Source organism: Blennius ocellaris, assembly GCF_963422515.1.
Source record: "Blennius ocellaris genome assembly, chromosome: 5".
NCBI lineage: Eukaryota > Metazoa > Chordata > Actinopteri > Blenniiformes > Blenniidae > Blennius > Blennius ocellaris.
Window position 1 is genome coordinate 22,048,558 of NC_137654.1, and position 22,176 is coordinate 22,070,733.

The 22,176-nt window shown below is 40.8% G+C and overlaps 3 protein-coding genes across 3 annotated transcripts; all 3 read right to left on the reverse strand.

Moving 5' to 3' along the window:
• Positions 1 to 3,009: 3,009 nt before the first annotated feature.
• LOC308130516 (thyrotropin-releasing hormone receptor-like) lies at positions 3,010 to 5,065 on the reverse strand (the record flags this gene model as incomplete). The annotated part of the gene is made up of 2 exons (XM_080496919.1): positions 3,010 to 3,393; positions 4,289 to 5,065. 2 exons carry the CDS (start codon positions 5,063 to 5,065, stop codon positions 3,010 to 3,012), a joined length of 1,161 nt encoding a protein of 386 aa, XP_080353045.1.
• A 27-nt stretch (positions 5,066 to 5,092) lies between these two features.
• ocstamp (osteoclast stimulatory transmembrane protein) lies at positions 5,093 to 10,813 on the reverse strand (the record flags this gene model as incomplete). Its single annotated transcript, XM_080496920.1, has 3 exons — positions 5,093 to 5,128; positions 9,382 to 9,672; positions 9,758 to 10,813. 3 exons carry the CDS (start codon positions 10,811 to 10,813, stop codon positions 5,093 to 5,095), a joined length of 1,383 nt encoding a protein of 460 aa, XP_080353046.1.
• Positions 10,814 to 14,291: 3,478 nt separating this feature from the next.
• On the reverse strand, positions 14,292 to 21,416 carry slc13a3 (solute carrier family 13 member 3; the record flags this gene model as incomplete). The annotated part of the gene is made up of 13 exons (XM_080496921.1): positions 14,292 to 14,459; positions 14,532 to 14,669; positions 15,659 to 15,820; positions 16,220 to 16,332; positions 17,384 to 17,481; positions 17,591 to 17,695; positions 17,802 to 17,894; positions 18,020 to 18,145; positions 18,241 to 18,420; positions 19,189 to 19,249; positions 19,809 to 19,987; positions 20,453 to 20,718; positions 21,309 to 21,416. 13 exons carry the CDS (start codon positions 21,414 to 21,416, stop codon positions 14,292 to 14,294), a joined length of 1,797 nt encoding a protein of 598 aa, XP_080353047.1.
• Positions 21,417 to 22,176: the final 760 nt, after the last annotated feature.

Here is a 22,176-nt window from a genome sequence, read left to right on the forward strand (position 1 = left end):
AGGCTAGTGAGCAAAGAGAAAATCCACACAGACTCAGGGAAAAGGTGCAAATTCAACACGGAAAGGCTGTCTAATTTATTCTGATGAGGGGAAGGGTAGCACATTTCCATGAATAACTCAGTTGTAGCTTGACTAATTCGCTTAGTTGAACTATCATCACATTCTATAAACAAACCGCCGTGATGATGATATATTAGCTTTTTCAGAACGTCAGTACGAAGTCGTTTCAGGTTGTCTTAAGATCGTAGACCACAGCGATATCTCAACAGCAAACTAGCAATTGTCCATCAGTTTTCCCCATCAAAAATAAAAAACAACTTTTAATCTAGAATCAAACTGTTGTATTCTTATTGTGAGGTGACGCTACAAACTATTGCTCTAATCGCCTGACAACTTTTTTTTTTAATCTTTCCATATAGATTTTAACCACATAATGTTATGCCTAAAAGAAGCCTCAAGCATGTTTCTATTGCAGGAGGATAGAATCTATTTAATGCAAATCAGAAGAAAGGGGAATTTGAAGTACACCCACCGTGCTTCTCGAGGTCAAAGCACACGTTCGAGCATCTTCAGTATATTCAAATTTACATTAAATCTCCAATTTATCCCCCAGAAAAATACAACTGGTTGAATCTTTTCAAGGTTTATTGCATTAAACACACAGAACTGGCGTAAATAAAGAGGAAGTTTACAATCAGGGGTGAACAAATATTTGTTAATCCAAGACTCTACAGGCAAAAACCCACAAGCTGTTTATAAAATGTGAACTTTAAACACAGAATAAATATATAATCTACACCGGAAAGTCTGAGTTTTTCTACACAGCTTTTATATTGGTGCCTCTCTCATTGTTTAAACAAAGAAAACAGAGTGTATGGCGATGCAGAGACATGCAGCGATGCAGCAGAGAGCAATAATCCGGGCAGAGTCAGAAAACCTGTCGCAGGTGATTATCATCACAATATGTTTTTTTCAATAATGCCCTCGCCGTCAGATCTGCCGTCCATCTCCTGTTGCTAAAACACCAACTTTATTTTCACGTCTGAGTCGGCAGATGTTTTGAATTGCGTCTGATGTATTTGCTATCAGAGACTCCTCGTCATTACCTCCAGACTCCCGAACCGGAGATGAAATGATAGATTGAAATGATGCACACGCATATTTCTCTGGAGTCACTAATGATTTCAGTGGACCGGCTGAAAGATTGGCATTGGTTTGTTTCTTTGTTGCCTGAGTTAATCCAGGAATATATGAATTCAAGGAGTAAGCAAGGTCAAAGAGGAGGTAGTTTGTGCATGTAGAAAAACATTCTAGCAGTTTTGTTTTGGCTGAGTATATTTAGGTCTAAATCAGCTTTTTCCAGCCAAAATCACTTCAACTAACTCATACCTGTGTTTTTTAAATAGGGTTTTTTGTGTATATTACTGAAATAATGCCTGAATTTGTTACATGCGGTTACTGTTAAGACGGCCTCATGATTTTTTCTTGTAAAATTGCTTTTAAGAATTGCTTGAATGTGACTACTCAAGTTGCAGAACGTGGCATGATCAGTCTTTCTAATGGTATTATTAAAGGAATTATTTTTTTTTTTATTTCAATTGAAGGGAGTGAAAGTTTAGCTGTGATTTGATCAAACCTTTCTTTGATAAACCTTATAAAGAAAACAGCTATGCTCAGTGATATACATAACACTCGAAATGTGTAAATAACGCATTTTTAAAAACTTTTATAAAATTACTTTATTCAAGTACGGTACTAAAAATAAAAGTAACTTGGTACTGTCAAAAGTACTCTTATTGTGTCTCTTCAAATATCTGCTGAGATGTTAGCTTATTTTGGTTTAGTGTAATTACTTAGTATTATTATTACTTCAATATATTCAGCAGCAGTTTATGGATTTCAAATATTTTATAAACTAATTAATAACTATTTGCAGTGAGAGAAAGTAACATGAGCACGGTTGATGACATTCAGATAGCAGCTCTTAAGTCTGATAGCCTAACATTAAGTAAGTTTCTCCTAATTCAGTAAACAGGAGATTATTGAAAAATAACAGTTAACAGGAAAGCTTTGTTTTATTCTGTTACTGAAGCTAACAATTGGCTCAGTTCGCAGGACATCGAGAGACAGCAGCTCTGAAACTCTGACTGCATTAATGAAAAAGTAAGAAGCTGTACTCACATTGAAAATTATGTGATTGTGTCCAAATAAGACATTCTCCACAACACTGACTACTACATGTTTTACACTTTCACCAACCTTTAGCTGAGGAAATCAGGGTAGTGAGTGATGTAATCATGGCCTCGATATTCATATTTCTTTAAATTGGACTCCAACTTTCAAACTAAACATCAGAAATGTTAAAAATAATGATGTCACATGATGAGATTCATTAGGTACATAAAATGAGACACAGAATCAGGCCCTGTTTGGTCCTGCTTGCATTATGTTGCGTTAATAAGATACACATGTTACTTGGTGTTGAACAAAAGAGGTAAAAATGGACTCCGTGGTGTGTCATCAGTACCATTGTGAAGTACATTGGAGTACTCCAGCCGGAACATGGAAAACACAAGTGCACTTCTTATCAAGAGACACACAATGCTGAGGATTCGTTCCGACCTGGCTCTTGACCAAACTCATTACCATAAAGTCTGGACGTTTTCTATTCAGTCAGCACAAGAGTGACACATGCATCACATTGAATGTCCATCACTGGCAGTCATTTATCCTTTACACTTTTAATACGCTCTAAAAAGAAAAAGGAAAAAACATAAAATAAAAAAAGCAAAGCCTTTCAACATATTCCAGAATTAATTTCAATATAATACACATTGGACCACTGTTCTCAAAACTGCTGCAAAAATGCCACAACTACAACACCACACGGACTTCACGCTTATCAAAGAACATCCACAGATATCAGTGTTTACCTATTTCAATATGTCAAAGTGCCAACCAAAACATTAAAAAGCGACGGAACTGATCATGCACAGTTGTCAGTCTTCATTAGGAGACGCTGGCTTCGTCATCGGTTTCATTGAACCTTTTGGCGGCGTGGCCACCGACCTCCTCCTGCTCTGTCACGGGCTCGTTGCTTCCATGGGACGAGTTCTTCATCACGCTGTAATACATCGGCACGGTGTATTCGGCCTGTTTGTGTCGCCCGCTGCAGTTGCAGAGCTTTTTAAAAGCGACGCGAAACTTCTGCGACATGAGGTTGTAAATGATGGGGTTGATGGCGCTGTTGGTGTAGATGCACATGCGGCAGAAGAGCAGGAACCAGGTGTTGTGGTAAGGCGGGTCGATGAAGGAGTTGACCACCACCAGCGTCCGGTAAGGCATCCAGAGGAGGGCGAAGAGGACGACCACCACGGCCAGCATCTTGGTAATCTGTGGGGGTAGAAACAGAGAGGTGAGCAAGAAGTGATAACAAGGCCCCAAGGTCAGCCTGGGATCTCAACTGGCTTAACTGACAAGAATAACTGATTAGAGAGGAACTGTTCGAGAAGTTTAGATTGGTGGCGATTCACTAGATTCGCAAAAATGTGCTTCTTTATTTAAGAAAATATTTAGAAACTTAAAATTCAGTGCAAAATTGCTATGACGGAAAATACCGCTATCTACATGACAGAATATGTGAAACCTGAGTGCAAGGGTCGAGACTGAAGCTCAAGATTGGATTCCGGTGATATTCTGTGCCTCTGCATTTACATCATGAATGGAAACCTCCATGTGGGCTGACAAACACTTCAAGAAATCATCAACTGCGATTATCAAATGAAATTTCAAGCATTAACTTATTCTCTCTCCGTTTTGACAAAACTTTAGCTTCTACAGCTAGCACGGCTCGTAAAGCATGTATGTAAGAAATTAATAATAAACAAAAGCTTCAAGGTATGTTACTCAAAGCTGTCAGTCGAAGTTATTTCCACGATTTCATCATTTGACCTTCAGGTTTGCGAGCATCACCCATATCTTACAACCATTCATCTACACTTGCTTTTAAGTTTGCCACGAGCAGGAGTCGATCGCCGCTGTCTTTGGGTTTAAAAACTGCGTATGCCCTGCACATATGTTAGTTAGTCCATTAGAGGGCTGAAACCAAGGGCCAATTTAAGGTAACTGATGAAGCTCACATGCATGGCTTTGGATTGTGAGAGGAGAAAATCCACATCCACCATTCATCCATCCATCCATCCATCCATCCATCCATCCATCCATCCATCCATCCATCCATCCATCCATCTCAGATATTTCTATTGATCTATATCTATATTTCCCGTACCTGCTTCCTTGCAGAGACTGTGCCCTTGTTGGTCTTGTTGGTGCTGTTGGAGTGACCCTGGTGAACTGAACCTCCTCCAACGCGGTCGTTCAGGTGCGACGGCAGGGGACTCAAGAACAAAATCCTCGCAATGAGCCCGTACAGCACGGTGGCGACGAGGAGAGGGATCACGTAAAACAAAGTGAAGTCCAAGAAATAGATGGGCATGTAGAGGCTCCTGGAGACCCTGTAGCCGCAGGTGACCACCACCCCGTTGGTGTAGACAGTTTCATTGGTGTCCACTAAAAAGAACCACATGGTGCAGTAGAGGGAGGTGAAGATCCACACGCCGGCGATGATCCTCTTCGCTCGAGAGACGGTGCATATGAACTGCGCCTTGATGGAGTGACAAATGGCGATGTAGCGTTCGATGGTGAACGCGGTGATGGAACAGGACGACACGTTGATGCCCAGGTACTGAAAGTAAGTTATAAACAAGCATCCCGTGTAGCCATAGATCCAGAACGCCACCACGTCGGAGATGTTTGGCAGGCCCGCGGCCAGAAGCACGATGAGATCTGCCACGGCCAAGCTGACCAGGTAACAGTTGGTCGGGGTCACCATGTGTTTGGTGCGCAGCACCACCAGCACCACCATGATGTTCCCAGCTATCCCAACCCCACAAATGAGCATGGTCAAAAATATTGTTATGACTTGTTCTTCGAGGGGGTTCAGTGGCACTTCCGTCAGATTTACGACCCGAGGGGCGTCCTGAAAGATGGTTGTGTTGTTCTCCATCCTGTATAGCGTCCAACCTCAAAAAATTCAGTAGATCTCCAGGGCCTCAAAACAAGAATCCTCCTTACAGAAAAAAACAGAAAACGTTAACAATTAGAGCCTTTTGTGTCTACATTTCAATATTATTGTTATTGACAATTTATATGTTTTATATATATATTTATATGTTTCTCCAACATATAAATGGAGAAAATAGTATTTTACCTTTTACATGCTCATAAACTCCTTTGAAATTTATTTTGTCTGCTTCTTAACAGTTTCATACTCATTGTTGACATGAAACCTCTATACACCAACAATAGTAGCCATGGACTTGGATGGAATAGACTGTGGAAAAGATCTATATTTATGAGGAAATAGGTTTTTGTTGACGGTAATGAAATTAAAAATGACAAAATCAAATTACTACAGTGCCGTTACGACCCTCCCCTCTTCTGATCTGTATGTCTCTGGAGTTTGCTGTCATACAGGGTCATCAACATGTCCACCGTGGTTAACACATACCACATAGTCCAAATGTAGTTTTCAGTTGTGTTCCTCTGAACCACATCAACACACACACATTTCACTGATTCACGCAGTCCACTGACCAATGATGCTCTTCAGCTTCACTTCTCATGCTGCTTTAAACAATTATTTTATTTTAGTTTTCGTGCTCTTTCAGCTTGTCACATACATTGAGCTGGTTTAAGACAGATAGTGACATAAGAATACATTATATATAGAACAAGTGTAAAATTAATCTTTTAACTGAGTCATTCACCCACCCCAACCTCCTCTCTAACATGTACATTGATCGCTGCCATATGCTCTCCTGATTATCTCTGAGGCTCCAATTAGTACAAACTGTGCACACACTTGAATGTAAACATGCATACTTTGATTTATTTTATCCAAAAATGATGCTATTACTCTATAAAACAAATTTAGGATATAAACAGCTGCACCATGATTAATATTGTAGTTTCTCAACATGAAAAAGGCTTTTCATTTACTTATTATTCAAATTTTTTTTTCACATTTCTCAAAGATGAGATATCCTCTTGTGACTGAGTTGAGTGTTAAAAATATTTTCAGCCTTGAAACAGTGGGAGACTATATTTCTTAAGAAATAATACAGCAATCAGTTTCATACGCAAAAGTGAAACATCATTGTCAAAAACAAAGTGTAAAAACACATCATTTAAGTGCCTGCATTGTAGAAAAGTAAAATAACAAAAGTGTAAGTAAAAATAAATGGGCAGCTTACCATAATTAGTAAAATGCCGCTCTCACTGTCACAGTCGCAGTGCTCAGGTGCAATCATCCAAGAAACACAGATGACTGCTGAGTCCTCCTCCAGAGTCGCTCTCGTCTCCACATCTGTCTCCCTCACCCTCTCTCCCTCTTTATTTTCCCATTGTACCCCTCCCTTTGCACTCTTCCCATTATATCCACGCCACCTCATGTAGTCACCAACTGGAAAATCAATTGCACCTCACCATCTGAGAGCAGAATGCCATGTCAACCACTGTGGCCAGGATAGAAACCCTGTAATTACAGAAGGAACAGAGGAAGGTGGCCTGCAATTCAAATCGCTGTCCCCCGCACTGATTGGCCATATAATTGAAATGGCCCTAATTATGAAGATTTCCTTTTTCCTCTTCTGAAACAAGCAGACATGGTTGTGCTCAACACAGTAACATGGTTGAGTTCTCTCGCTGTACAAAGTAGGATTAGTGAAATGTCTTGTCTCCCGGGGAGCAAACAGGAACAGATAGCATATTATTAAAATGTTTTTGCTGTTCCCGTGATGCACATTTGGTTAGAATGTTCACAGCTTCTGGCAGTGTGACTGTGAGCGGGATTGCTGATATTGTTAAAATCTTGTGCTTCGAGTTGCAGGAAAACAAATTTGAACTCAGACCTCAAAGCAATTTCAGAAGAGCTTTAACTCTGTATCTGTTTGGTAGTGATTGTGAGCATCAATGCTTGACAGCTTTTTGCATTTTTCTTTTTGGAATTTGGGCTGAAGGATGTTCTGTCTGCAGGCTGCCATGAATACATAAGACCCTGCAGAAATTACATGTCAAGACAAAGAGTGTTATTGTGGGGATGCACCATTATGTGTTCTGTTATTTGAAAAAGGGTCCAGAGCCCCGGAATCCCTGTGATTTCTACCTATGCCTGCCAATCATCACTTGTAGGTCTTTAATACGCTGTAATTATATTCGTGTTTTATTTATAATGCCCGCCAGTTTGTTGCCAAATGCACCAAATGTGTCAGACCGAATGTGGCAAAACAAAGATTCCTATTTAACACCCAGGGAAGTGGAAGCCCTGAAATAAGGCCATCTGGCTGTGAAGGAGTTATTTACATTTTAACAATAATCAGTCTTGCAGTCCAGCAAGAAGAAAGCCCAGAGATGGTTCATGAGCTGTCGCACATGTTGTATATAATACACTCATGTGACAACCCAAAGCATACAGCCAGATATGAATAATTCATGACTAACAACAGCAGTGTGTTATATTTACACAGGCTGCTGAATCTTGAGACAATCATGAAGTGGACAACAAGTCAGGAGTAAAAATAGATTAAAAAGATGAATTCTATTGTTATTCGAGGATAAGATCTTAAAATATACCCCATCAAGCCTCCTGGGAGTTTCACGCAGAAGTGTGCTGCTATGCAAAAAGAAAGAAAAAAAAAACTTCCTGAGAGAAAGTCATTTGTTGTAAAGATTCTTTGATTAAAAATAGACTGGTAAGTTATTGGACGTGTTCATGGAATACATTAGTGTGATCTATTAACTATATACGAGCCATTAGAGTATAAAAAATGTAAGATCCAATTTATTGCTGTTCATTTCCTGACAGGGGATTTTTGGTTCTGTCTCAGCAAAGCGCCATAGTGGCATCTAGTGGGGCAAAGGAGTTAAAATAGAAAACCTGAAGAAGTTTAAATAAGAAGCTTAAAATGTGCCCTATGACCTTTATTTAAAGTGGTGGGGGGAGTTACTGACGTTGTTTCTGTCTGAAACACAAGTTTGATGCAGATACAATCAAATGTGTGGGTGCATATGTTAAAAACCACAAACTGGAGCGCCCTGGAGGAGGAAAGTGTCAAGTTGTGGTGCATTTGCCGAATAAAAGGTACTGAGTCAGACTCAGACAGGATGCACATTTTAACAGAAACACAGGATGTGTACCAACTGACAAAGACAAACAATAATATAAAGGGTCTGAAGGGTCTACGCATGCATGTCAGTGGCACTTTTGTTTTTGACACTTTGCTATTCCGAGCTGAAACATCTCCCATAAGCATGTATGTCCATCATGCAGATTTTCTTTCGTTCAGATTTATGATAATTGCACATATTCCAGTGACTATGAAGTAATCCTGCCACATTCATTGTAATATATGGTGTCACAGATTGTTCAAGACAAATAAACAAAGATTTGGAAGCATGTTTGCACTGAAATACACTTTTAAAATCTGCTAACATTTAATCACCAGCCTGTATGTTACACAAAGAGTACTAACAGTATGTATTCGCGAACCACATCGCTTAAAAGGCACTCGGTCAAAAATGAAAGAACGAGTGTATAAAAAACATCCCAGTAAACCTGGAAAGTACTGTTTTGATATTCCACTCGCTAATGTACACTACTGCATCATCAAACTGATGCAATCGATGCTAAACAGATAAATGTGTTTTACACTTGAAACTAATAAAATATCAAGGAATACCCTATAAAGGGTTAAGTATAAGTGATGTTAATATAAAAATGAAAAAACAAACAAACATAAACATACATATCATAAAACATTAACCAAATTATTTGTAATTTGATACTTCCTGTCCTGGTTTAAAAAAAAACAAATAATTAATCATTCCACCATTGCAAAAGTTACTGTGTTTGCTTGAGTGGCCTGAAGAAAACCAAAACATGTGTAATTTAACAATTTATTAATTCAACGAATTTAACCCTGAGGATTGTGCAGAAGAACCACATACAGACAAGCCAACCTCACACCCTCTTATCATGGTGGCCATTCGACTTGTGACTCATCTTACAAATGCATTCCTCTTAAAAATGTGGCACCATAACAAATAAATAAAAGGAGATATACAACAGTGTCAGATTTAATGTAAAAAAAAAAAAAAAAAAAAAAAACCCCAAACAAACCAAAAAAAGGCATTGTCCAAACAAACACACCACCAAACACAGATGCCCACACCCTTTGTGTTTTGTTCAGTTGAGACATTTCAACCTGAAACACAAATCTCAGCAGCAACGAATTCATTTCCCTCGTCTCTATTCTGCCACACTTGTCTTTTCCTCAAATGGGCCATTCGCCTCTCCTCCTGCTTTCTGAAGAAAGAAGCAGAGATTATTCTGCGCAGCCGTCTGGCGTAAACCTCAAGAAATACCAGAGCGTAGCTCATCAGCCAGAGACATCCCAGCAGGAGGGTGACTCCCGGGCTCGGAGCTGAAGTTGTCACATCACAGAAGGACGGCTCAGGGCTGAAGTCCCACTTGTAATCCCCCTGGAAGTTGGTTAACTCCCGCGTGATGCACGACTGCGGTATAATGCAAAGCGCAGGGGGGAACAATTTAACCTAGAAAACGGGAGAAAAATTCTGCAAATTCAGCAAAAGTTTACAACTGCGGAGTGAATGAAGCTGCATCGGAGGGCTGTCCTACCTTGTAGTTGACACTTATAACAGCAGATGTCGGTGGAAACTCCTGCAGCCACGGCAGAATCACCTGAACTATATAATACACAACATGATCCAAAATCACAATTAAGGTTATAGCAGTGAAATATAAGGTTACTACAATCAGAGATATTAAAGAGGAGGTACACTCTTGGCTCGTTATTTTACAACTTGTGGAGCAGATTTTATTTTTAGCTGGTTTCCTGATGCCAGCATGAGGTCTTCTTAGCGGGAGCTCTTTGGCGATGGAGATGTTATCAAACTGAACTGATGTCAGGTAAGATTTCAAGTAGCGCGCTGATTCGAGAATCAGCAGCGCCACAAAAACGGCAGCAAGGATTCGGTTTGACAGCAGCCTGTATTCTTTCAGCAGGTTCCTGGCGTGCGAGAAGTTGGCCTCAATCTGCCCGATCATCTCGGCAAACCTGCTCCTGACCTCGGACACGTCGACTTTCGTGGAGTGATCTAAGGTCCTTAAGCTTTTGACAATGCTCAAGTCTTCTCTTTTGACTTTGACGGCTTCCTCGACAACGTCTCGCTTGACTTTGTTCAGGAGTTCCGAGGAGTTCAGTAAAGTCTTCGTGAAGCCTTCAGCACTGCACTTCAGGATGCGAGCCACCGACCCGACGTTCCCCGTGATGTTTGGGATGACGTTCAGCACCAAAATCATGACCGAGGCCGAGATGAGGAGCCTGCGACCCTGCTTGGTGCAGACGGTGGGCAGGGTCATGGTGAGCACGCAGCGCAGCGGGTGGCACAGGAAGGAGGCCAGGCACAGGGCCACGCTGTGAACGCAGGCGATCTGAAGGGACGCGCCGTGGTCGTATCGGAGAGTCTTTGACAGCCAGCGGTGAAGCAGGCCACCGGTTATGATGGAGAGAGTGGCACAGAGAGACAGCAGACTAAAGATGTCTCTGCCGGCCGGAGACGGTGTCGAGTAAGCATCCCAGAGGTAAAACAGGAGCGACTTAAGAGCCTGTGTGTAGAGGTTGGCTGTGTTCCTGTGTAGAAAAAAAAAAACTATATTTAAATCTGTCCTCATCACTTTATCCAGTTCAAGACCTCTGGAGGTGACTGGGTGAACGAGACACCATCCATCAGGTCAAAGAGACAGAACACCATACAAACTCATATGCACCATTTAGGTCAATATAAAGAGATCAACTGACTTCAAACACAAGGAGTATCGAGAAGTAAAGCTCTGCGTGCAATGGGAGAACATAGAAAGGTGCCAAACTTCCCAATATGAGTGTTAACCACATGAATAATCATGTCAATTATTCCCTTTGTTTCATGCACTCGCTTCAAGTTTTCTCTCATTTTCCTTACATATGTTATTAAACATACGTATCAGAGTTTTAAAAATGTAATTAAAAACAGAAGCAATATGGGAATTAGGAAACCGTGGCAGGTCCTCAGAGGAGATGACAAAGATTCATTATAGGATCACTGATGTACTCTTCTCATGTTCACTTTTCACTTCTTCAACAAGGGGAAGGAGTAGAAAAATATAAACTTGTGAAACCATCATTTTTCGACGAACCGACTGTTGTTGTTGCATGTGACGTGTCCAGGAAGGAGCCTTGTGGGCGGCTGGACTGTGCTTACAAATACACAAAATGTCAACCAAAGCTTAATAATGAATTCCCCATTTACTAACGCATATGTGTTTTATAAAGGTCAAAGACATGGACAAAGACAAACAGAAACTAAAACCAAACATTGAAGTGTCAATATTTTTGTTTGTTTGTTAAACTACTAACTTTGTGAGCTTACGGTATATTTGATTACATTATTAGATCCATTTGATTAAAGCTGTTTCTTTTTCTAAAACAGAGTAATTAAGAACAGTCCGGACTTGAGATTATTCTGTGCAGAGGTTGAATATTTTCCCCGCGTGTGAGTAGGTTTTCTCTGTTTAAATTTCATTGGTGAGTCCTGAAGGTGTGGATGTGTGTGATTGTGTGAGTCAATCCACCACACCAGCATCATAAAACATTACAAATGAACAAAATAGATTTTGCCTGTTTGATAGAAAGATACCTCTTACTGAAGTTATCAAAACTATTTGAATGTCTTTTCCTTTTAATGAGCTTTTCTTAATCTCTTCAAGGACAAAAAGTGTTCAAAGAAATGCCTGTTACTTCTATAAATAAAAACGATACCGGTAAATAGATTTTCATATGTACTTGATCACATCAGTACAAAGAAACAATGTCTCTTCTCCCTCGTACAACTTTAAAAATCATTAGAGCAATGATTGTAAACACATTCCAGACTGAATATAAATATCACAATTCAATCGTATAGTTATCGATGCATAAACACCTGGGAACATTAAGATTTCGTTAAAAACCGATAGCAAAACTTACCTGGCAGGCAAAATGATACTTTCTGTAATTGACTTCATTCTTTCTCACAAATTATGAGCTTGAGCAAGAAACAAACCAACAAAAAAAAAACAAGATTAGGAAGTGTTCTGAAGGTAGAAAGAGGAACTTTGCAGAACAGTCACAGTCATGTTGGTGTTTGTGTGCAGTTTAAAAGGTCCCACGGTCGGAAACCAACAAAGAGAACTTCTTTTCATGTAAATCATGTGTGACACAAGATCATATTGGGAGGCATGACACACACACACACACACACACACACACACACACACACACACACACACACACACACACACACACACACACACACACACACACACACACACACACACACACACAATGTGATGCAGGTCACGCCAACTAAAGTGCAGTTTGAGGATGATGAGATGTGATGGCCATGACACTGTCGGTACAGTGACATCACATGAAGCCTCATTCCTAAAAATAACATTCTTTGCCAGTTTGAAGCTTATTATTCATTAGTTTTGCTTTAGTTATACGTCATCTACTTCCTCTAGTTAATCATATGAACCATCAAACTATAAACCAAAAAGGGTCTTCTGTTAAATGGGAACAGAAATTAATAATGTAATGTCCAAGCGGCTGCAGGAGAAATTTCCAGCACAGAGGAGACAGGCGGCACTAAGTCATGACACATAAGATTTATTTCTCTTTGTTGTGCTGGTGGCGAGTTGAAAATGTGACACAGAAGTTACTTCATGCCACTTTTGGCATCGGTTATCATAAAGGTGTGTAAACATAATTGTCTCAAAATGTGGTTAACGCCTCACTTAGGACCTGTTAAAAAAAAAAAAAAGTCACTTCTCTGCATCTCAAAGAAAACAAATGCAGTAACCACAGCGTGTGGCTGAAAGAATTATGGCTATAAAGTGTGTCGTGTCTGCAGAAAAACAGGAAGCCCCAAAAGTCAGCTGTGAAGAAGAAACAAAGTATGAAGCACTGCGGACAAAGAAGTAAGAATTATAGGGACTTTAATTAGGACTGGTTCAGTTCAGATCAACACACACACAAAAAAAAAAACCCCACCAGTTTCACACAATTAAAGAAGCATTACAAGTGTAATCTGTCTGGGTCTCAGACAGCACAGATTTATATGAGCCGTGGTTGTAGTCCATGTTCTCCAAGGTTGTTAAGTGTTGTGCAGACGGGTACATTTTGTTCTGCTCTGTGGATCTCGGGTTGAGTATTTCACAGTTTTGCATTTGAACGCCACGGACCTTTAGCAGTGACCCTGCCTGCACTGAGTAACCAACCACAGCTTTCCACAAGTTAGCCATTGTTGTCCGGCCATGTGACTTCAGAGGTCTTTACAACGCCGAGCAAACACGGTCAAAAATTTACAACTGCCTGTTACTTTCGGGAGCAAAGCTGCGTTACCAAGTAGAAAAACCTACCTCCGAGGCAGTGCGTCTACTAAACATCACATACGGAAGCAACGCGACTGAATCACCGCAATTCAATTTAAATCTCATTGCAACAACTGCACGAATGCAGTTCAGTATGTAACATAATTTACAACGCTCATTCATGAAGAATCGTACGATAATATAGATAGAATTTAAAATATTGTTCACGTGTTGACCTAATCAATATAACATGACACGTAATGTTTAAATAGTAACGTGATGTCTTTCATGATTTCAACCAAAATATCTATTGATATTCACAGAGGTCTCTCTCGTTCTTCCAGCAGAGGTCAGCCACGTAATAACGACACAACCAGCCCACTCTGCAGTGCCACTCAAGTAAAAAAAAAAAATACACAATAAAAACATATTTCAGAGCTATATTCTTATTTTGGTTCATTTAAAATGTTTCTCTTGTTAAGTTTTTAAGAATGGAAAGCTGAAGTGACTCAGCAGTTTTTAACTTGCCGCACCAGCTTTGGCAGGCTGAAAAAAAAAAAAAAAAGACTCACATTTACAATAAACTTCCTAAAAATCATTAAAAAAAAACAACCAAAAAAACAACCCATCACATCTGAAGCCCTCAGAGCCTTCCGGTGTTCATGAAACAACAACAGGTGTCCACAGAAAGACTTTGGTTCCTGTTCAGGGATAAAATCTTGACATAATTCTTCTAATATTTGTGCTTACAATAAGAGTGTAATCAGTGGGTGGTGTTGAGCGACTGGACAGGTGAGATGTGAACAGACGTATTCGTCGGGTGAACCCAGTCTGGGTAACTGTTCAAATCAAACATGGCGACGCCCCACGTGTTCATGGCCAGAGAGACCGAGAGGATGCCCAGGATGTTCATGACGAAGCCCGTTCTCACCTGAGGAAGCAGGGAGAGGAAGTCGTGTTATTTTACAATACGCTGTGGTGGTGGGGGGGTGGGGGATCTTACCATGTCTTTGACCATCAGATGTCCTGATGCAAAGGCGATGGAGTTGGGTGGCGTGGACACTGGCAGCATGAAGGCGTATGAGCATCCCACTGTGGCAGGTATCATGAAGTACAGAGGGTTCACCGAGACATGGAGAGCCTGCACACAAAAACCAGAACAGGGTTTTTTTTTTTGGGGGGGGGGGGGGTTTACAGGGATCATCAGCACAGTGGAGCAATGGTCATCGCTGTTGCGAGAAGGTTGCAAGTTTTGGACCTTCCACAATAAAAAAAACACACCTGTTAACTAACCAGTGACTCTTAATTCATTGTTAGCATCAGTGTGTGTGGCTACTGGTGTGTCTTTCTGTGTGAGTGCCATGATAGACTGTCCAGGATGTTGCCTGCTTTTTATCTTATGTTTTCTTTTCAATCGGTGAGTCATTGAAAGTTAGAATATTGTAGTCTGACTTACTAAAACCAACATAACAGAGAGAAATCATTCCAATGCTGAATTCTTTACAGATATTTTACTTATTAGTTGTAATGCCTAGAAATATCTGCAAGAAAGTACTACAAAAATATGGGGAGTCGAAAGTCAATGGATGCATGTATTTCACAATGACGTTTCACATAGGAAGTTGTGTCTCTTAAGTAGGTATGGCGAGATACAACTTAACAAGAAACCAGACAAATTTTTTTGCTGTGTCACTTCATCTGGCAGCAGTCCAGTGCAAGGGTATATGCGTGGCTCCATATAGAGCCTGTAAACAATTGCCAGAGAGGTCATTAGGAAGTTAAGTTTCCTCGGGTAATAATTGCCGGCAGCATCAGTTAATGTCCAACAGACTACAAATCTGAGAACATCTTTTGCAAGACTTTAACAAGCCTACTCAGCCTCCGAGGGGGGGGGGGGGGGACAAGGTCAGGGGTCAGTGCATTTGTTTCCGCTGCCATTATCTTGTCAGAGTCATCCTTGATCGTTGTTTTTGAACCAGTGAACACATGGGGTGGAAAAATGTAAGCCCTGAAGTGCAATGGAACGACTTTCAATTGTGCTTATCATAAGATGTGTTCATATTATTCACCTTAAGCAAACACATGCAAAAATCACAAATGCAGAACATAAGTCCCGTCCGACTTCCTTACCAGCTCAATAATGACTGGCAGAAATATGATGATGGTTGCCGTGTTGCTGGCGAACTCGGTGAAACAGGCCAGGAAAGCAGTGATCAGCATCACAGCTGCGGCCGGGGGGACCTCGGCCAAAGGCTGGAGGTGACCTCCGAGCCATGCGGCCAGTCCGGACTCCTGCCAAAATGTCACAAGATGGAGCGCAGGGGTCGAAGATCAATTCGCAACATAATAAACTGAAGTGGAGAACACAACCAAACAAGTACAGGGACACTGATCGAGCAGGAGAGATGAAGAAGCACAATTCACCGCACAGACTTTTACAACCTGCAGTTGATCACTGCAAACAGAGAAATCATGGGACGATTCTTTGCTTTTTGAAACTCACTTTGGTGCCGACAGTTAAATGAGAAAGTATGAGCAAGTGAGCTCAGCACAAAGATCTGAAACTGTGAACTTGGTGTTATCCTGTGGTTAAAGAAAAAAAATAAAAAGTCCTTGTGATCGCTCCTCCAACACAAAATGTAACAATTAGCAAATACTGAGACAGATTTGAACGTGGATCTACATCTTTACCTCGCAAGCTTTGGCCATAGCGAAGCCGCCCCCGAGCAGCAGGATGATGTTCCAGGGAACAGAGTCCTGAGCTTTCTTCCATGACAAGAGAGGCACGTAAGGAGTGTTTGAGGCTGAAGAAAAAAAAAAGAAAAGAAAAAAACCCACACATAGTTAATGAGTGTGTGCGTCAACTTCACACAGACTGTCAAACTCTGCACATAATCAGGCATCATAAAGCACTTTTGGCCCTTTTAGGCCAAACAAAACTCAAAAAAAGAACACTTTTTTTTTAAGCTTATACAATGCTAAATATTTAATGTAAGTTTTCTATAGTGCTACTTGTTTGTACTTCAAGTCTTTTCTGTTGCCTTCTGTTGCCTCTAAACTGTGCTGACCCGAATGCGAAAGCCATAATTTTCTCGTTTGTAAAATGTGATCCACATCGAGAGGCCCAGTGAGAACCACACTTTTGCTTTTCTTGCCGACATCCTGCGGTTTATTTGACCAGCTGCACACAACGTACACATGCACACGTGCCTCATGTTTTCAACACGCGTAAATGCATGCTCAAAGTTTGACCAGTGTCCTCATTTCTTTACACCGATTTACATTTGTCTGTTAAATGCTAACTGTGGCCATACGTCGAACAATTATTTGCCAAACCGTTCTCGCTCGCCCTACACCAGAACCTTTCTTTCCAACATTTACATCACTGTACATTTTTCACTTTAATGAGACTGTGAAAATATACTGTACGTGTGTCTTCAATGTGAACAAACACAAACACCCACACACGCACACACAAAAGCTGCAAAGTGTGTCAACATAACTGTGAAAGATTATTCTAATCACAGAAACAGAGAAACTACAGTTTCGCGTCTCTGCGGGAAATTCACTTAGACTCCCTAATCTACATTATTAACATTCCTTGGCTTAGTTTCTGCTCTAAAAACACAGAAACGTAGGCGGCATAAATCTTTTAGAAATATCTGGTCAAAGTTGGAAACTTCTGATTGATCCTGCTGCAAACCCACATCCTGTACATCTGCATTTAATGTATAACAAAACCCATTGAGGCACACTGACTTCAATCATAATGTATCTAAAAATCATTCAACCACAAAATAAATAAGATGTTCATTTGGTAAGTAAATCAAAAATGATGAACGTTTTGCTGCTAACCTTGAGGGTCAAACCACCATCTGAGAGACGGTTTCTGCGAAGGGAAGAAGAACAAAATAGACACAATGATCACACCAGTGACTGCGTCTGACACGTACCTGCAGGAGAGAGGAGCAGAAAAAAAAAAGAAAAAGAAACCAGCTTCTCAGTATACTTCAAAACTGGGTGACAATAATGTGCTTTAATGAGCAATGGCACCTTTCTTACCCTTTCTTAAAAAACACGGACCAGCCGGTGACGAATTTGGGATCTCTTGTGAACAGGAGAACAGCAAACAGCACAAAAAAGAAAGAAATGGCCCCCTCCGCAAAACTGAAAGCGAGCATGCAGAGTGGAAGTGAGTGACAAACTCTGCACTGCAGGTGTACACATTTTGGGTCTGTTGCACGAGATCTGAAGACATACACGGGGTCCTCACTTTATGGGCCCTAATTTCCTGTAGTCTTCCTCTATCACGGCCCTGGCTCTGGCTTCTGCCTGGGCTCTTTCATCATTTCGCTTGAAGCACAATCTGAATAGGACGCAACAAAAAAAATAAAATAAATAACATTAACACTGGTGTTGCTACTAAAATAGATCAAACTAAACATTTCAAAACCTTTGAAGTGACCTTCAATGTAAATATCAACAAATGACCTGGCATTTAGTCCCCCGTAGAGAAAGGCGATCCATAGCCATCCCACAACCAGGAACACAAGCATGAGAGGGAAAGCGAATGCAAACCAAGAGCCAAAATTGATAAGATCGCAGTCTGGAAAGTAGCTGCGGAGGTAAAAGGAAAAAAACGCGGCGATTTCAAACAGGGTGGAAATTGCTACTCTGTGGCCTGCATTTAATTTGCTTATCTGTCTTATCACCTTTTCAGCTGTCCGATGAGGATGAGGTTGGGCGCGGTGCCCGTCAGCGTTGCAGTGCCTCCGATACTGGCAGCGTAGGGAATGCAGATCAGGAACCCTTTCCACACTTGCAGCTGATACTCCGACTCTGATCGGATCTCCTCAGTTGTCCTCAGGTCGGTCAGTTCGGCGACGTCGGCCCTTTGGACGGGTTGCGAGACGACACTTTACATGTGCAATTACACAAACTCCACAAGAGTTTACAGAACTCAAAATGTCTACGACATTTGAATGTATATGACAAACAGTTTCCTTTTAACCAACCTTACAAATACTGAGGAGTTCAGAAAGATTCTAATGCTTCCATAGACAAATGTCTAAATTTACCCAAATTGTATTTCTCTGAATAAGAGTGTTAATTAAATCAAATTATTATTGATATATTCAAAGTTTACGTGTTCCACACCTGCCTCAAAACCTTTGCACGGCACTGCATGAAAAAAAAACCCAGAATTTATTTAATTTAGAAACTTTGATTATTTACTGATTTGACACATTATAACAATAAAAGAAACCACATATTATATAATACATATGTCATATATAATACAATTTAATAGTATACTAAAGTGAGATATGTATTTAGCGGTAGACAGCTAGTTGAATGTTTCTATAATTAAATAATTTTATTCTACAATCTTTTAACTACGTAAACTAATTTCGGCTTTAATTCAATACATGTGTATTTATATAGCCGCAGCGAAACACACTAATTTTAAAGCATCCAAGTTCGTATCAAGTAGAAAAAAATTAGCAAGCAGACAATAAAGTGGAATGGAGAAATCTGCTTAACAATTAACACCCTGAAAGAAGGTCAGACTGGAGAGGTGAAGAGCATCCTTCTCAAAGCAGTTCATTCTGATTTCAGCCTGGAGACTGATAACTAGTCAGCCACTGTGTGTTTCTTACCCTTCCACTGACAGGATCTGTTTCTCTGAGGGCAGTGACTGCAGCTTCACAGGAGGCTGGCCTTAAGGACAAATTCAACCAAAGACATGTAAAAGTGTGAATATGACTGAAAATGTGAGTTTGAAGTCATTTAGGCTTCACTTTTGATATATTTAATGGCTGACTTTGGGGAAGGAGGGGAGGATCAATCAATTACTACTGGGATTTGAGCTGATATACGATGACTCAGTGTGTCAGAAAAACTGCACAAAGTTCACGTGTTAGATTACATATTGAAGGTGTTCAAGCAGAAGAGGTGGAAAGGCTACAACAGCGTCCCTCACCGTGTGTTTACAGACCTTTTATGGAGTGACACATTTTGATAATGAACATTATTAGGTCTGGATTGACTTTATTATGAAGGAACAACTTTCAACAACTTATGTTGATGATCAAATACAGTGCACTATCCGCTGCAAGAGCAAAAGCATAAAGAGTGAACAAAATGGTACGAGGCAGAAAAAACAAAAACTAAGGATTAAAAATGTCCTGAGAGCTGAGTAAAATGTGCAGCGCCAGTGTTAAACCCATTTTTGGGAAGAGCTCGAGTCCCGTTGCGACATTTGGTTTGTTTTTCTTACCGTTTATTGCAGCGCTGTCGTAATCTTCAGGAGATTTGCACTTTCGCTTCAGGGTTTCCAGGTCTCCAAAGAGGCTCTCCAGAATGGCGCTGGCAATGGGGAGCATCATGGCAGTTGTGGCGGTGTTGCTGAGCCACATGGACAGGAAGGAGGAAGTCACCATCATTCCCAGGATCAGCCTGTGTGGAGGAATCAGCATGCAGGCTCAAATCAGCCATCATGGCGAAGTCTGCAGCACTTATCAGCGTTATTCTTACTTTACATCACGTCGGCGAATGCCTCACAGTTTAAGTTGTGTATTTCTCCATTTGTATATTTGAACTGTGATGTGTTCTTTGTGATGTAAAAGGTATTTGAGATCAGCACAGGCATCTTCTTCTTCTTCTTCTTCTTCTTCTTCTTTTAACTAAAAGCAACCTTGACCTGCTTAGTTCGCTGGAGACTTTTGGCTTTTTATGTGTTGTGACATTGTCACAAAATATTCTGAATCCAAGAGTAATGAAGCAGAATGAACCTCCCCATTTCCCCTGGAATATTACAACATATCTATGAGCTTACACTGAGTCGGACTGGTTCCTTGGGCTGTAATGAGACACACAAAGTCCTCCTTACAACAATCTCACCACTCAATGGCATTTCCTCACCAGGCTGGTTTTACTCCAGCTATGCTGAGGACTTTCAGGGCAATTCTGCGATGCAGGCCCCATTCCTCAATAGACGATGCCATTACGAGACCACTGAGGAAGAGGAAGTTGGTTTCAATGAAGTACTGAGGGCACACTATTTTGGCAGGCAGGATTCCCAGTGTCGGGAAGAGGCAGACTGGAAGCATGGCTGTGACGGCCAGAGGAAGGGCCTCTGAGCACCAAAACAAAGCCATCAGCACCACCACGTAAAGACATTTTCCCTCCTAAAAGATAAGAAACGTGGTGGTTAGTGTCCTGCTTATCAGAACTAAGCTTTAATGACAAAGCAAGAGCCAGATAACATTTACTATATGTGTCACAAGGGGAATGTGTCAATGTTTTCAAATAAATGTTAGGGGTTCAGTTTGGGTCTTCTCTATTATGAACTAAACATAATCAATTAAAAAATATATTTATTCTTGAATTAAATCTCAAGCTTCTTTACTTTGCAAATTAAATTCCCATAATGAAATAGTTTGGTCCATATCCACCATATCATTTCATATCATTTCTATTAAAGTTGCTAAACGCAATATGTTTATTCGACTTGTTAAAATCAAAAACAATTTGATCAACTTGTTTGAATATTTCAACTGAATATAGCTGCAAATACTCGTATACATGTCTACGCGTTAAATGCAAGTTTTGATGAAATCTGAACAAGACAATTCCTCTAACTTGAGCACACAAATCTTTGATTAAAAAAAAATACAGGCTGTGATTTAACCCAGCTGTGACGAGGCAGTGATTCATTTGCATCTATTTGAAAACAATGGACGCGTAAAGACGCACATGGAGCGCGTGAAGGACTCACCTTTTCCGGAAGAGAAAAAAGTAGTGGCAGAAAAACGATCGGAGCGAGCAGGATGATCAGCTGCTTGCGGACGCACCACAGCTTCTTGGACACAACTGATAGTTTCATCCCCAGACTGAAGGTCCTGTCCGATCAGGGGAAAAGCCAGGCGGCAGACTGTCCGAGGGGCGCAGGGGACGCGGCTCTTTGAGGCCCGCAGCCGCGTGCAAGATTAACTGCAATGCCTTACTACAGGTTAACTCCCCCTGTTGAACGGCCAAGTTAATTTTCTGTCAGTTTTCCAGCCAGCAGGCCTCTCTTCTTCCTGAACCCAGAGTCCCAGAGGTCTGATCCTCAGGAGGAGGAGAGGTGGGACTGGTGTCTCCAAGCACGCACGCACGCACGGCGGGCCCCGTGTTGAACGAACTCCTGTGCAAACTGCGATGCTCAACTGGATTAAAGTCATCTGTCTTTCTGCATTCATTAAACATTCGTCAACACAAAAGTTTCAAATTAAGGACATAGTAATACAGTCTTTTCCCCCAAAAAACATTACACTAATATATACAAAATCACACAATTACCACTTTTAAGCCGTCTTTTTTGTTTTGTTTGTTTAAATACATTTTTAGGATTCCGTACAACCTTTTAAACTAGAACAGGCACTCAGCAAACACATAACCTTCTCGCCCAACTTTTGTTGGTTGCTCAAACTTTCGTTAGTTGCCCAACTTTCGTTGGCGAAGGTAAAAACGGTGGAACGTCCCTTTAAGGTCGAAGCCGAGCCAGTGACGTCATCCGATTAAAGTTAACGACGGCGTCGATAAAAGGTGAGTTCGGGGATAACTTGATGTGTTTCGGACCTTTTTTTTGTGTGTAATTATTTTTA